The sequence below is a fragment of the Vairimorpha necatrix genome, chromosome 3 (assembly GCF_036630325.1).
Source record: "Vairimorpha necatrix chromosome 3, complete sequence".
In the NCBI taxonomy this organism is placed as follows: Eukaryota; Fungi; Microsporidia; family Nosematidae; genus Vairimorpha; species Vairimorpha necatrix.
This window is the reverse complement of record NC_088818.1, coordinates 657,112-671,792: the sequence shown is the minus strand read 5'-3', so window position 1 is coordinate 671,792 and position 14,681 is coordinate 657,112. Positions and strand designations below refer to the sequence as shown.

The following is a 14,681-nucleotide window of genomic DNA, read 5'->3' as shown; positions in this document are numbered from 1 at the left end:
TCGATCCTCACCGAAGAGATTTTTTTTAATTTTTTACCCTTGGCGTCCGCTCCGAACTGCGACAAACATTAATCCAATAATTTAAATACGAGAAGTCATTGATTATTTTTGTTACATTTTTGCTCCTCCTTTTTTTGCACTTCAATTTTTGGGCCAAAAAATGAACACCCTTAATTAGGGTCTATTAATACAAGCAAGCCAAACTTTTATTGATAATGTCGATGATGATCAAATTATTCGATTTTGAAATTTCTAGAATATTTCTGTATCTTTTAGGTTTATTCATTTAGAATAAATTATGTTGGTCTTGTTAAATTTGTTTGCTATTTTTTATGCATTTTGTGTTTATGCGTTGTTAATTTGTTTGTTTAATATTTTACCCCCTTAAAATGCATAATCATGTTCCCGATTTGCCTCTTAAAGACATAGTCCAATATTTTAATGATATAGAAATAGATCTTAGACAATCTGACATTTTAAAACCCACAAATTCTTTCCTCTTACGATTATATGAAAATTTACTTATTTATTTTTGCAATACTAAAATAGATTACAATATTGATGAATCTCTTTATCAATTAATAATTTATAAAAACATTTATTCATTTTTTACTAAAATTGGTATTCCTGATTTCAATATTAAAGATTTATCTTGTGAATCAAGAAGATTGATTAATATTTTATCTTACACTGTAAATTATTCAATGTACAGAGATACAAAAAAACAAATTTATAAAAAAATGAAATGCATAAACGAGGAAAAAAATCAATTGTTTGAAGAAATAGAAAAAAAGATAAAAAATAAAGAAAAAGAAATAAAAAACATAAAAATAAATTTAAACACACAAAATAAAAACAAAGGAAATTTAGAAGGAGAAATTAATGATTTAGACAATGAACTTAAAGAAATTATAAAAATTCAGAGGGGGTTAGTAAATGACACAGAAAAATTAAAAATAGAAAGAGATGAATTAAATGATAAATTGAATTCTCATCAATTATTGGTGATGAATTTAAAGAAAGAAATCGAATTATTAAAAACTCAAGTTGTCAGTGACCCTGGGAAATTAGTTTTACTTTTAAAAGAAATGAAAGAACTTTTAGTTAGAGAAAATTTGTCCCTTAAAAATTTAGAAATTGAAAGACAAAATTTTATAAATAAAATTTCTGGATTAAATAAAAGTAAAGAAGATTTTAAAATATTAATTGAGAAGAGTGTAATTATAAAGAATATTTATAATGAAATAGAAGATATTGAGTCATTTATATCTAATGAAGATATTATTATTCAGAATATAGAAAGCACTATAAATGCAAGTAAAATAAGATTGAATTATATTATAAGACAGATTAGTCATATAGAAAGCAAAATATATAATTTACAAGAGAATGATAGAAAATGTACAGAAGAAATTTATAATAAAATGGATAAATTAAAAGGAGATTATAAAGACATTTCAGTGAAAAGAAATACGACGCAAGATTTAATAGACGAGAATATTAAGAAGAGTAAGAATTTAGAATATGAAATAATAAAAATCAAAAATGAACACGAATGTTATGTCAATGACGTCATTAATTTACTAAATAATATAAAAGATAATCAAGCCTATTATTTTAATAGCATAAAAAAGAACTTATAAAAAAAATAAAATATAATTTGAGTTTAAATATGATATATAAGTACTTATATAATATTATATTTAAATTTAATTTTGTATTTAATTTTGTATTTAATTTTGTATTAAATTTTGTATTTAATTTTGTATTTAATTTTGTATTAAATTTGTTTGTATAAAAAAATGCATAAATTTTAAATTCTTGATAAGTTTTCTACATTTTTCCTTATTTTTTTTTGTTCCCTTCATGAAGGTCTACAAAAAAGACACTAAACTAATTTTTACAAATTCAATAAATCAATGTCTAAAAGATTTAAATTTTATTATACAGAAAATAGAAGACAAAAATAATGATTTATTTCCTGTTAATGAAATATCTAATTTTATAAAAAACTGTAAAGAGGTTACTAAAGATTCTGAAGACTTGATGATTCCCAAAGAATATTTAGACTTTACTAAAGAAAATAAAGAAGTCTTAAGATATTTTATAGAGAAAGAAAGAGAAGTAAATAAAAATAAAGAAATTAGTGATAGCCGAGAAAATATAATAAAAGAATATCTTAAAGGAATAGAGAAATATATTTAGAAAAAAATTATATTTTATAAGCCCTTTTAATGATTCCTTCAAATGTCAAAGATATTTATAAAAATTTACTGCAAGCAATTGGACAATTTAAATCTCCAGCTTACAAGAGCTTCTTTACTAGAAAAGTAAATGAAGATTTTACAGAATTAAAAAATCAAATAAATAATGGAAAGAAATCATGTGTGGTGAAGAAATATTTAGAGGAACAAGGGGACTTTCTTGATGTCTTGAAGAGGCAGACTGTTATTTATAACATGTTTTATGACGATAAAAACCAAATTTAAATAAAAAATATTTAGCATAAAAAACATTTTTTATAGATTGAAAAATGTATTATTGAAAAAATTTTGAAGATTGAACAATTAAGCCAGGGAGATTTTAGGGGACAAGCCCAGGTGCATACTGAGACTTGCCCTGCCCAAGTAGTGGCGTGTGTTTCGACAGGCCTTTGGAGAGACCAACACCATAGTTGTGATAATGGGAAGACGCCAAAAACCAATTATGTTAAGGCCTGAAACTACCATATTTGGGCAACTGCACTTTTATTGCCAAACATGCCAAAACCACCATTCCCAATTATTTAAGTAAATGCACCATCGAGGGGATGAAACTAAGGAAAGAAAAGGAGATGGAAAACTCCAAAACACTAAACAAAAAAAACATTACTTATAAAAAGCATTTAAAGCAGGCAGAAGCCAGCCTCGCGGGAGACATTTGTAAGTGGATATAAAAACATTATATTGTAACACATCGCCCCTCCAAATACAAAAAAGCATCACAGTTATGAAAGCTGCATTTTTGACAATCTTTATTTGTTAGATCTAGCGTCTTCTGTTGTTCTCGAAACAGTCTTAAAAACATCACAAAATTATATTTCTAAACTTATTTTAAACGAAAAATGCCATTAAATGGGAATTTGGATGACATGTTATACTTTTAACAGCCTTTTTGGTCCTGTATGCAAATAAAAGCATGAAATATTGTTTTTTATCTAATCGGGAAAAAAATGAGCATTTCTTAAATTCAAAAATACAATTAAAAAAAATTACAAATTAATATTTTAACAAAATTATTGCAGAAAGTATTTGAAGTCAAGTCAAATAGATACTGGATTTGTCTTTCCGTGAAGTGAGTTTAATGTGAAATGCTTTCGAATACAGACCGGGTTGTTAAAAACATAGTTGATTGTGCAAACGATATGACTTACAGGAAATTTCTAATGAGTTAAATTTACGAACAAATGTAAATTTGTCAAAATCTTCAATATCGAGAAAACTCAAAAAACTCGGTATAACAAGAAAAAGGCTCAGTTTGATTCCTGTTGAACGTAACTCGTTGGATAAAATAAACCAAAGGAGTATTTATGCCTCCGAAATTAGTAGGTACTTGGCCGAAAACCTACTTTTTCTTGATGAAACTGGGTTCAACGCTCATACTACGCGAAGTTACGAATATTTAGAAAAGAATACCAAAGCCTATAAGAATGTGCCTGCAAATCGCGGCCAAAATATCAGCTATATGTGCGTAATTACCATAAATGGATATTGGCATTTGAGTATAAACGCGGAGCATATAATTCCGAGAGTTTTATGAACTTTATTGAAAATAAATTATCTATGTTCTTTAGGAATAATCCTGGTAAAGTTCTTATAATGGATAATGCCAGTTTTCATCATTCGGAGGAAGTTTTACAAAAATTAAATAATCTTGGCATTAATCATAAATTTCTGCCTCCTTATTCACCACAACTAAATCCCATTGAAGAGTTTTTTTTTCAATGCTCAGGGCAAGATTTTCATCATTTTATTCATCAGAAAGTCTAATTGAAACAATTATTGAGAATGTTTTGAGTTTAGATTATAGCCGTAAGCGTCCTGCGTTTTACAGAAATATGATAGGCTGGCTAGAAAAGGCAAGAGCAAGAGAAGATTTTATTTAATAAACATTTTATATTTTTTTGAAATTTCTTATTTTTATGGGAATATAGAAATGCAAACCCCTGTAATTACTAAAACCAACACCATGATCAAAGACTTTATTAAAAGATTCAAAGTCGCAAATGAATAACAGTATGATGAAAGCCATTTATTGTTATTTCAGTCTCTATCGCGACATGTTCTTTATAGGCTCTGTATTTACAAAAGCAATTCTGTAAGGCACAATTTCTATAAAATAGATTTTCCCTTCCTTCGCTATACCTCACACAAATCAGCTTTGACTTTATAATGGCATCTTTTTTCGTGTTTGGATTTTGTTCTTGAAGGAATTTGAGCTATTAAAAAGATTATTCATTCTATTTTTCATGATAACATGTCTTTTCCTTATAATTTTTTTCATGAATAAAATTTGATAAAACAATAGCTATGTGTCCAGGAACCATACTTGTCTTAAAAGATATTATGTTGTATTTTTAATTGTTTAACAATACAACTTTATGTAGTATACAGTAAACATTTTGGATTTCACGTATGAATGCCAGTTTTAATGCTTCTTATTTCTGTAGACTTTTGCACAAAAAAATATCCCCTCCAAATGGTTTTGAATCTAAAATTATTCAAAAGGCCACCGGTCATAATTTATATCTTTCAATAATAGTTTAAAAGGCATATGACCGTTTGGAACCCGCATTGAATTTTTAAAAAAAGGGAAAATAAAAAAATCATGAAAAAAAGACTACATGAGTTATTTATATATAAAAGAAGAACATTTTTACGTAGATTTTTCGGTATTTGATAAGACCAGAGGAACTGTAAAAGGTACTCATAGTGTTCGTCCTGGTTTATTTCATTTCTAGATCGAATGTCTCCCTTGAAAAGAGTCCAAAATCTCTCAATTTGTATGGTATTGTGTCTGTGTATCGTTAAGGTTTACGAAATTGACAACGTGATTCACAGTCCTGTGCTCCATTCATGTGTTTTGTCTAATGCGGCATTATATGCTACCATTGAACGCGAACAAAATAGAAATAGAACTGATAATACATTATCTTGCATTACTTCAAGGAGAATAGACGTATTTCTATTAGCCACAGGGCAAGCAAGGCACACGCCTTTCTGTATTACGCATTTTTAAAATAAACTATAGTTTATTTCCATATTCAAGACACCCTCTTTTTAACAAATTTTGTTCTTACCAATTTTATCATTTTTTTATAAAAGAGTCCTTCTAAATTTTCAATGCGGGTTCCAAACGGCCATGTACCAAATTTTTTATTATATTCTTGTAAAGCACATAAATAATTTTATTGTTTTGTTGATGTATAGTATAATTGGTAGATACTTTGCGTATATATTTATTTTCCTCATTTATTTTCCTTATTCATTTTCCATGATTTCTTGTACTATCTGTCCCTATTTTTTTTTGTTTTTTAACATATCAAAAAATTATGGTGTAAAACATCTAACTAATTTCAGCTTATAGCGAAAATAAACTCAAAAAATTAATACACTTGTAAGCTAAACGATATACAGACTTGCAATGTGATCACAGGGGCAAATTGTTCCCCTTGTTTATAGAATTTATTTCTAATCTGTGGTAAACAATAAATTGATTTGGATCTAGCTATTGCTTTTTTAAGCTCCGAGTAAAGAGTGCATGATGCTTAATATTCGTTTTCTTTGGACTTTAAAAAACTTTGCGTATTTATTTGGAGTTTATATTTGGGAAATGCACTTCTTTTATGATCCTACATTTTTTTAATGATTATCTCACGTACAACCACATTCTAAATATAAGAACTCATATATATATTAAAAATGAAGATTTGACCACTTTTATGCTATTAGTGTCGCTGCTCGGTCAATGAGCTGTTCTTAAATTCTCTATAAAAATATAAGAAATGTGTAAATATAGTTATGTAAGCCTTTTAAACTTTTATTACCAAATCTCAGAACAACTTAAATAAGCTTATATTAAAATATATTGTAAAATTACTTAATTTGAATTCAAAACAAGTTACTTAATATCATATGCTCATTTAATGATTTATCTTTATAAATTAGAGATATTTTCTAAAATAACAGGCTTAAATTAGTTTTAAATCAGTTTAGGAACGAAATAATGCACAATGAAAATATTTAATCCTTTAGGTGTGTCAAAACGTACATCTAAAAAAATTAGTTTATAATTTTAATGTGTTTTATTTTGATAACATATCAATAAAAATATTTATACTTTGGATTTGATTTTTGTTTTTCTTTCGTGTATATTCCAAATTGTACCTATGTACAAACCTAATGTGATTGTTTTTACAATATTTATAACAAATCTTCTTCTAAACTCTGAAAAGCAGGATTTTGGTAATATTAACTGTTTCTAGTCACCTAAAACAGTCTTGGGCACGATTTACGACAGTGTCAATAGGCATAAAAACTACCCGGAACTTATAAATCAATATCGCAGGTAATTTGTGACAATACGTGTTCAAATGTGCTTCTATTGCTAAGACTTTAAATTTTTTATGTATCACATGGATCATTAAAAAACTCAAGACAACACGGCAAAGATCAAATAGGGGAGGATTCGTAGGTCTGTCATGCTCCAATTAGAAAATACATTTTGAGATCCACAAAAGATTTAATCAACCTTAATAAACCAAGCATTTCGTGCCAAGAATGATGGGTTACGAGATCATTATATGTAAATCGTTAAATACGAACATAATCGCGTCATCTGTAATGTATCACAGACCTCTAAGCTTTGCTCTTCAATGTAATGTTCTTCTTGAATAGTGTTGAGTATAGCATGTCAATCACTGATATATTAAATATCATTTGATATTTAATATAAATTGAATAAATAAATAAACCCATGTTTTTCGGTAATTATTCTGACCACAACAGTTCTGCGACAACGACAAACAAAAAAATCTTTAGGAACAGTAGAGAAGATGATCCTGATGCATTCTTGGCATACATAAGGGGATGGGTAGTAATTACAAACTGTGGCCAAGAGGGAAAGGTTTTTTTCCTTCGTGATCATTTAGCGGGGGAAGCAGCTATATGGGCGGAATCTGTGCCATGGAACTGTCAATTTGAATTCTTGTGTATGGTATTTCTAAATAAAATTAAATGAAGAGTAAGCAGTGTGGGGCACATAAAAAATCTAGCACGATGTCTATACCAGTCGGGATCGTTTTTATCATACTTGGATCAAATGAGGAGAATTTCAATAAAAGCTAGACTCCTGGATAATGTCCTAATTGCATTCGTACTCAATAGAATTGCCCGATGATATTGGAGGAATTTTTTTGATGAATATGCCGTCTGAACGTACATTGAACTATATCTATAATTCAGGTGAAGGACTAGATTGTAGTAATAAATCGAATACGTATACGACATTACCTCAAAAGGTCAAAGATTAAACGATAAAAATATGCAAAGTGCAGGGTAATGAGGAGAGTTGGTATTGCCGCAGAAAAAGAAATTTTAAAAAAGAATGTGAAAAAAGAAAAAAGGAACGGCGTAAAACAAGGTTAAGGCAAGTTGGAATGGAAATTAAAGAAGAGGATGAATATAATGAAAATAAATCTCTTAATTATTACAACGCTATTAGGCCCTTAGGTAATACTATAAATAAAGATCTCACGGTAGTAGTAAAATTGGGAAATTTGATGTACATGCGCTAGTTGACTCAGGTCATGCGTAAACTTGATTAAAGAAAAAGACATTAGGAATATCAATCTGGAACACACAGGAAACCTTATCTCTGCAAATGGTACTGAAATAAAAACTTCGGGTATGACAAGACAAAAGTTCACGATGTGAGAAAGAGTTTTCAAAAAAAGTTTTATAGTAACTAACGATATGACTTCAAATATGATTTATGGTCTCGGTTTCCTTAAGAAACATAAAGTCAAAATTGAATTTGGAATAGACTGTCGCATTGAATGGACACAAAAGGAGTGTGCAAAAGAAAATCTGGGAGAACATAGGATTATCACTCAAAATCTCCCTCCAATAACGAACGCGTGTTATAGGTTAGGGGCGGAAGCGGAAAAGGAAGCGAAGAAAATTGTTAAACAATATCTAAAAGAAGGTGTCATACGGGAGTCTAATAGTCCATGGAGGAGCCCAGTGGTACTGGCAAAGAAAAAGAACGGAAATTACAGGTTATGCGCTGACTACAGAAGACTGAATGAAATAACGATAAAAGACTCGTACCCTGGGCCTCGGGTTGATGAGATATTGGATCTCTGGACGGATCAATCTTTTTCACTAAATTAGATGCTTTATCGGATATAACCAGATGAAAATGATAAAGAAAAAACAGCTTTTTCATGCGGGGTGAACTTTATGAATTTATGTACATGCCATTTGGTCTAGTGAATGATCCAGCGACTTCCAGAGGATGATGAAACGAATATTAAAGCCGTACCTCGGGAAGTTCACCATGGCGTATATGGATGACATTATTATATATAGTAGGACTTTGGAAGAACACAGGGATCACGTTAGAAAAGTGTTAGAATTAATTAATAAGGCAGGATTAAAGCTTAACGATAGCAAATGTGAATATGAAAAGAAGCAAATCCAAATACTGGGACACGTAGTAGACCATAGAGGGATTAGAATTGATCCAGAAAGGATAAAAGCGATTAAAGAACTAAAAATTCCCCAAAACAGAGGGGAATAATAATCTTTTTTAGGGACGATTAACTATTGTAGTAAGTTTATAAAAAATTTTTCGAAAGAAAATACATACCTTTACGGATTAATAAAAAAGAATTCAGAATAGATTGGAAGAGAATTAGCGATGAAGACAAATATATTAAAGCCATCGAATCACCAAAAGATAATATTGGAAGAACGGGAGTACTTGGAATGCCCGATCTTAATGAAAAATTTATTCTTACTACAGATGCATCAGATCTTGGTTCGGGGGCAATACTTTCATTGATACAGAGAGGGGAAAAATCTTATGATATTATTCTAAAGTGCATTCTAAGGCAGAAAAAAATTATTCAACGACAGAAAAAGAATTATTAGCAATAATCAAAGCAATTGAGCATTTCAGACTTTACTTAATTGGAAAGAAATTTCTGTTAAGAACAGATCATAGTGCGATAAAATTTCTATTCAAGAGTACAATTATGAAAACAGAGTTCGCGAGATGGGCGCTCTATCTGCAGGAACATGATATAGAGATCGAACATATTAAAGTACAGAATAATCCAAGTGACTCTTTAAGTCGAATGATGGGAGAACAGCAGAATATTAAAATCATAAAAGAAAAAAGTGAAGTTACGAAACTTGTTAAATAGACACACGAACGGCTAGCACATGGATAATATAAAGCAATGATGCATGTTTTAAGGAAAGAAAAAATAAAAGGTTTACAAAAGAAAGTTATAAAGACAATACAAAATTGCCTTAAGTGTTAACAGATGGGGTCATATTACATCAAGAAAAGCATCATTCCGGTTAGAGCAGATAAATTGAACGAAATACGGGAAATTGACATAGTAAGCCTCTACCGCAAAGTCAACAAGGATATAGATCTTTGTTAACCATAATCGATCATTTTTCGAAGGTAGCAAATGTAATACCATTGCGGACTAAAGATGCAATGGAAACGAGTGTGGGACTCGAAGAAACTATTAAAAAATTAGCCGCACCAAAGGTTGTTATATCTGATAATGGAAAAGAGTTCGTGAACCAGAGCATGAAAAATTTAGCAACGATACATAAAATTGAATGGAGACTGGGGCACCATTTACACCTACAACTACAGGGTTAGTAGAGAGATTCAACAGAACATTTGTGGAAAAGTTCAAAAAGGCGTCAAATTTTGGGAGGATTGACTAGGTGCAATGCATTAAGAAAACGTTGGAAGTATATCTGGATTTATTTTATCGAGGAATAAACTGTTCACCGCGGGAAATGTAAACGAAGAAGAAAATGTCAAAACAACAAAAAAAGCACATAATTCAATATTAAACAAGTTACTAAAACCGGCAAGAAGTAGAATTAGAGAAGAAATTAAAGTTGGAGATAATATACTTTATAATCAATAGTCAGTAAAGAACATAAATTAGCAGCAGATTATAACTTTAGTTGAACAATTATAGCTAAGAGGTTTGGATCTGTTGACATCAAGCTAACAGATGAAAGATAATTACTTCGAACCTAAGTAACGTGAGAAAATATTTTTTTTTGAAAGAAAGGAAGAGTGTTGAGCATAGCATGTCAATCACTGATATATTAAATATCATTTGATATTTTACAAATTGAATAAATAAAAAAATAAATAAATAATGGTTTTCGGTAATTATTCCGACTACAACAAATAGAATTATCTATAAAAAGATAATTTATTTTCTCCCATTCCACTAAAGTATATCGACTAGACTTAATGAAGTTAAAAAATCGATTGCATAAGAACTGATTTTACTTAAATCGAAACATAAGATCGAGCTTGACAATAAAAGTATACCATATTATCGAATGTTCACTATAATATAAAAAAAAATTTCTCTTATTCAATTTCTTTTGTTAATTAACCAAAAGTATTTTCAATTTATCATTTTTAATTCTGATGGAAAAAATGTTGTGTTAATCATCAGCAAATCCCTTGAAATAGACCAGTTAAAAAATCTCTCATCATTCTCTTAAACAGTTAAATGATTCCTTAAATTTTAAAGAAAAATTAAACAGAGTCAAAAAACTAGTTTTTATTTGCCCTAAAAATGATTTGCATACTAAATATCATCTTATGTGCTCAAAATATCACCAACAGTTCTGAGATAAATGACGCAAATGGTAATATTCGGCTATATTATGTACCTTTATATTACTCACCAATCGAATTACAAAATAGGATGTATCATGAATATAATATAAATAAAGAAAACGATCGAAATCTTTCTAACGTTTCGGAAACGGAAGCATTACGTATGCAAGCTTCAAAAAAATGCAATTCACAAATTTTAAGAAATGTGATTAAAAATATAAAAAAACAATTATTTGACTGCCAAAAGAAAATTGAACAATTTATTGAAACAATGGAACAGAAAAAACCAAAAAAGATCGCATGTTCAAAAGTTAAGTTAAAAAATAAACATGAAAAAAACACTCATAAATGTTATATGGCCATCGGGCGACTTAAATGGAATTCTTTATATAAATTAATTAATATTCAATTGCCCAATATCAAAAATAAAATTAAAAACTTAAAACTATCTATCAAGATTAGGAACATACTATTAGAATTCGTAAAACTTTTAGACCTTTTTCTAACAGTTTATGATAAGAAAGTAAAAATAAATGGGAGCTATTCTTACGACTACAGAATTATAATTCATAATTACAATATAGAAATATATTCTTTGTTCAATTATATACCAATATTGGAAACCTTTGATAAAATTAAATATGAATTGACATTGTATAAATGCGAAGATATTAATGCACAGGTCGGATTAAATACGATTCTTGATTCGATAAGAGATAAATTAATTGCCTTATCTGAAAAGTCGACTTTGGCTAAGGAAACTTATGAAAAAATCAATCAGATATTTAATAGCAAATAAAACATTGTTCATATACTTTCTATACCGAATCAATGAGGGTCATCATTCTATAAATTAGTTTAGGATTATTTTTTGCAAAAAATCACCTTGATCTTTATTTTAATTATTTTGTATTTAATTAATTTGGGGCTAAAATCAGCATTAATGTAAAAAAAATGGGGGGTCAAAATTTTTAAAAAATTGCCCCCTTTTTAAAAAAAGAATGGAATGCTAAGCAATGAAGAAATTGAAGATTTTTACGAACGTCTGCTACTAAAGAAATATAAGCAGAAATGTTCAATTTGTGGTTGGAATACATCTAGAGTATCAAACGAAACAGCTTATTTGAGATGCAAGTTTCCCAAATGTGGCCACAGATTTTCAATTTGGAATAATACTTTATTTTCAAATAGTAAGATAGATCATCTTCTTATGCTGAAAATTGTTAATCTATGGATAATGGGACTTAAAATAGCGCATATTTCTAAAATTTTGGACTGTAATATTCAAAATGTATGTTATACACTTGAGAAATTATATAAATTAAAAATTTTGAGAAATATTTAAATAAGACAAAACAAATAGGAGGTGAAAATATTATAGTGGAGATCGATGAAAGCAAAATAGGTAAGAATAAATACCACAGCGGAAGATTGGTCAAAGGTTTTTGGTGTTTCGGGATGGTAGAAAAGAAGATAAATATTGTCATAATAAATAAAAGAAACAAGGATACATTGCTGCCAATCTTATTTAAGCATGTAAATTTAAAATCCATTATTCATTCCGATATGTGGAAGGCATATATAACCTTAAAAAGCCATTATGCGGACCATAGAACTGTGAATCACAGTCAAACATTCAGAAAAAATGAAACAGGTGTCTATACAAACACCATCGAAGGGAATTGGAGATCTTTAAAAGCCTCTATACCCAATAGGTGTAGAACAAATGAACTTCTGAAATCTATTTAACTCTATATATGATTAAAAGAAATGAGATTCAAGACGCCTTTGAAGCATTATTAAAATTATGTTTTTGATATATTCTACTTATTTTAATACAATTTTATTATATTTTTATATCTTAATTACATTTTTCGTTTTTTCTGAAGTTTTCTCTTCCCTTCCTTTTTTTTAAAAAAGGGGCAATTTTTTAAAAATTTTGACCCCCCCATTTTTTACAATAATGCTGATTTTAGCCTTTTGGGCTAAAATATGTATCGATTTGTTCAATGGTTTTTAAAGTTCGGCTATGTTATTCGAAACAAGTGAAATAAGAAAAAATCAATGAAAAGAAGTGGACAAAGTTAGCATTAAACTCCATACAAGCCATCGCAAGACTATTTGACTAACGACAAACATTTAAAATGATACTAGGGTTATTAAATGGCAAAAAGAATTTTAGGTAGCCTCAATTAAGCGAAGAGTTTAAGATATATAAACCTTACATGGCTTTTTGAGTGCCAATTTACGATTATAAATAATAGAGAAGGGATGTAGACAGCTATATGATTTTATTCTAACGGTTGTTGTGTATGAAAAAAAAGTTCTTAGATCTATATACCTATCGATCTACTCGCTTACAATAAAATGTTCCTGATAGTATAGAGGCCTTTGTTGCTAATTGATGTTAAAATTTCTACTGTGAGTATATATTCTACAAAAAACGCCCCTTTTATTTATTTACTCTATAATGCGTTATCAAACATTCAAATGACCAGTGTATTATATAATTCTATGAAATAAAAAAAGTATATGAGGCATGTGAATCTAAAATTATAAATACGCTTATGCCTTGAAAAAAACATTTTCTGGGGAAAGCTCCCTTATTTTTTTTCTTAAGGGGAAGTGTTCGCCGTCGTTTTTTAATTGTATTCAACTTTCGAGTTTCTCTTTTATTTGTTATCTTTTGTGCATAATTGACTATTAGAAAGAGTAGTTGATTGAAAATATAGACAATTTTACAAAGCGTAAATGAGTTTACACTGGAATAACTTACAAACAGACGAACTCTCGTTTTTAATACCTTTTTTTACTATGCCCACTAGTCAAATGTCTTTGATGACTTATTTTACACGTTGTTATCAATAAAAACGTCGAAATATAACAGCAAATTTCTTCAATTTATGAAAATATGCTTTGCGATATATAAATGTAAAAATACGATTTAAATTGATTTAAGTCTTTTTTTTATTTTATGCTCTAGATAGAACAAACAATTAAAAATTGCAACCTATCTAATAATCTTTATTAATGAGGTTATAGCTATGATAGAGGATTAAAATCACAAACAAAAGAAAATCAACGAAACAATATAAATTTTATAACCACAACTAATTGAGAAAATCTATAACTATTTATATGCAAATAGTGGCCCGGATGGTTTGAAAAAATGACTAGAGGATGTAAAGCGCAATATACATACAAGTTGCACTCAATTTAGTCTTCCGCATATTATCAGTAAATTTCGATGAATCTGTGTCCGCATACTAATAAGCCGGGCTCTGGTCGACATTTGGTTTATCTGTATATTTTTGGGAAAACAATAGACATCAGATAAAGTTATTATGCACACTTTGCATGGCACAAGGGGAGACATCTTCGAATGTAATCAAGGTTTCTTAAGTATCATCTACAATTTTTAGTGCATTCAAACGTCTATTTATTACTGCTCTGTATTTTAAGATCTCCGTCCTAATCATTTACAAGTTTTGGCCTAACTATATTTAACTTATGGAATCTTTCACAAAAACGTTTTTAGCCATTATTTACCATCTCAAGGCATTTATTTCTAAATAATTCTAGCCAAGGATTCTTTCTGCTTAACTACATAACTATATTATAATTAAGCTAATCCATAAGTACATTCATCCTTGTATTATTTACAAACTATAAGTTAATTTTCTTTTGACTTATATTTATACAACTTATTGATCATTATTATTATTTTGAGGATATTACATCAT

At 28.9% G+C, this 14,681-nt stretch overlaps 4 protein-coding genes across 4 annotated transcripts; all 4 read left to right on the top strand.

The window, feature by feature from the left end:
• Positions 1-389: 389 nt before the first annotated feature.
• On the top strand, positions 390-1,643 carry VNE69_03207 (kinetochore protein NUF2 (NUF2); the record flags this gene model as incomplete). Its single annotated transcript, XM_065473067.1, has 1 exon — positions 390-1,643. One exon carries the CDS (start codon positions 390-392, stop codon positions 1,641-1,643), a length of 1,254 nt encoding a protein of 417 aa, XP_065329139.1.
• A 223-nt stretch (positions 1,644-1,866) lies between these two features.
• On the top strand, positions 1,867-2,205 carry VNE69_03206 (uncharacterized protein; the record flags this gene model as incomplete). Its single annotated transcript, XM_065473066.1, has 1 exon — positions 1,867-2,205. One exon carries the CDS (start codon positions 1,867-1,869, stop codon positions 2,203-2,205), a length of 339 nt encoding a protein of 112 aa, XP_065329138.1.
• A 29-nt stretch (positions 2,206-2,234) lies between these two features.
• Positions 2,235-2,489, top strand: VNE69_03205 (uncharacterized protein; the record flags this gene model as incomplete). Its single annotated transcript, XM_065473065.1, has 1 exon — positions 2,235-2,489. One exon carries the CDS (start codon positions 2,235-2,237, stop codon positions 2,487-2,489), a length of 255 nt encoding a protein of 84 aa, XP_065329137.1.
• An 8,405-nt stretch (positions 2,490-10,894) lies between these two features.
• VNE69_03204 (putative SP-containing protein) lies at positions 10,895-11,737 on the top strand (the record flags this gene model as incomplete). The annotated part of the gene is made up of 1 exon (XM_065473064.1): positions 10,895-11,737. One exon carries the CDS (start codon positions 10,895-10,897, stop codon positions 11,735-11,737), a length of 843 nt encoding a protein of 280 aa, XP_065329136.1.
• Positions 11,738-14,681: the final 2,944 nt, after the last annotated feature.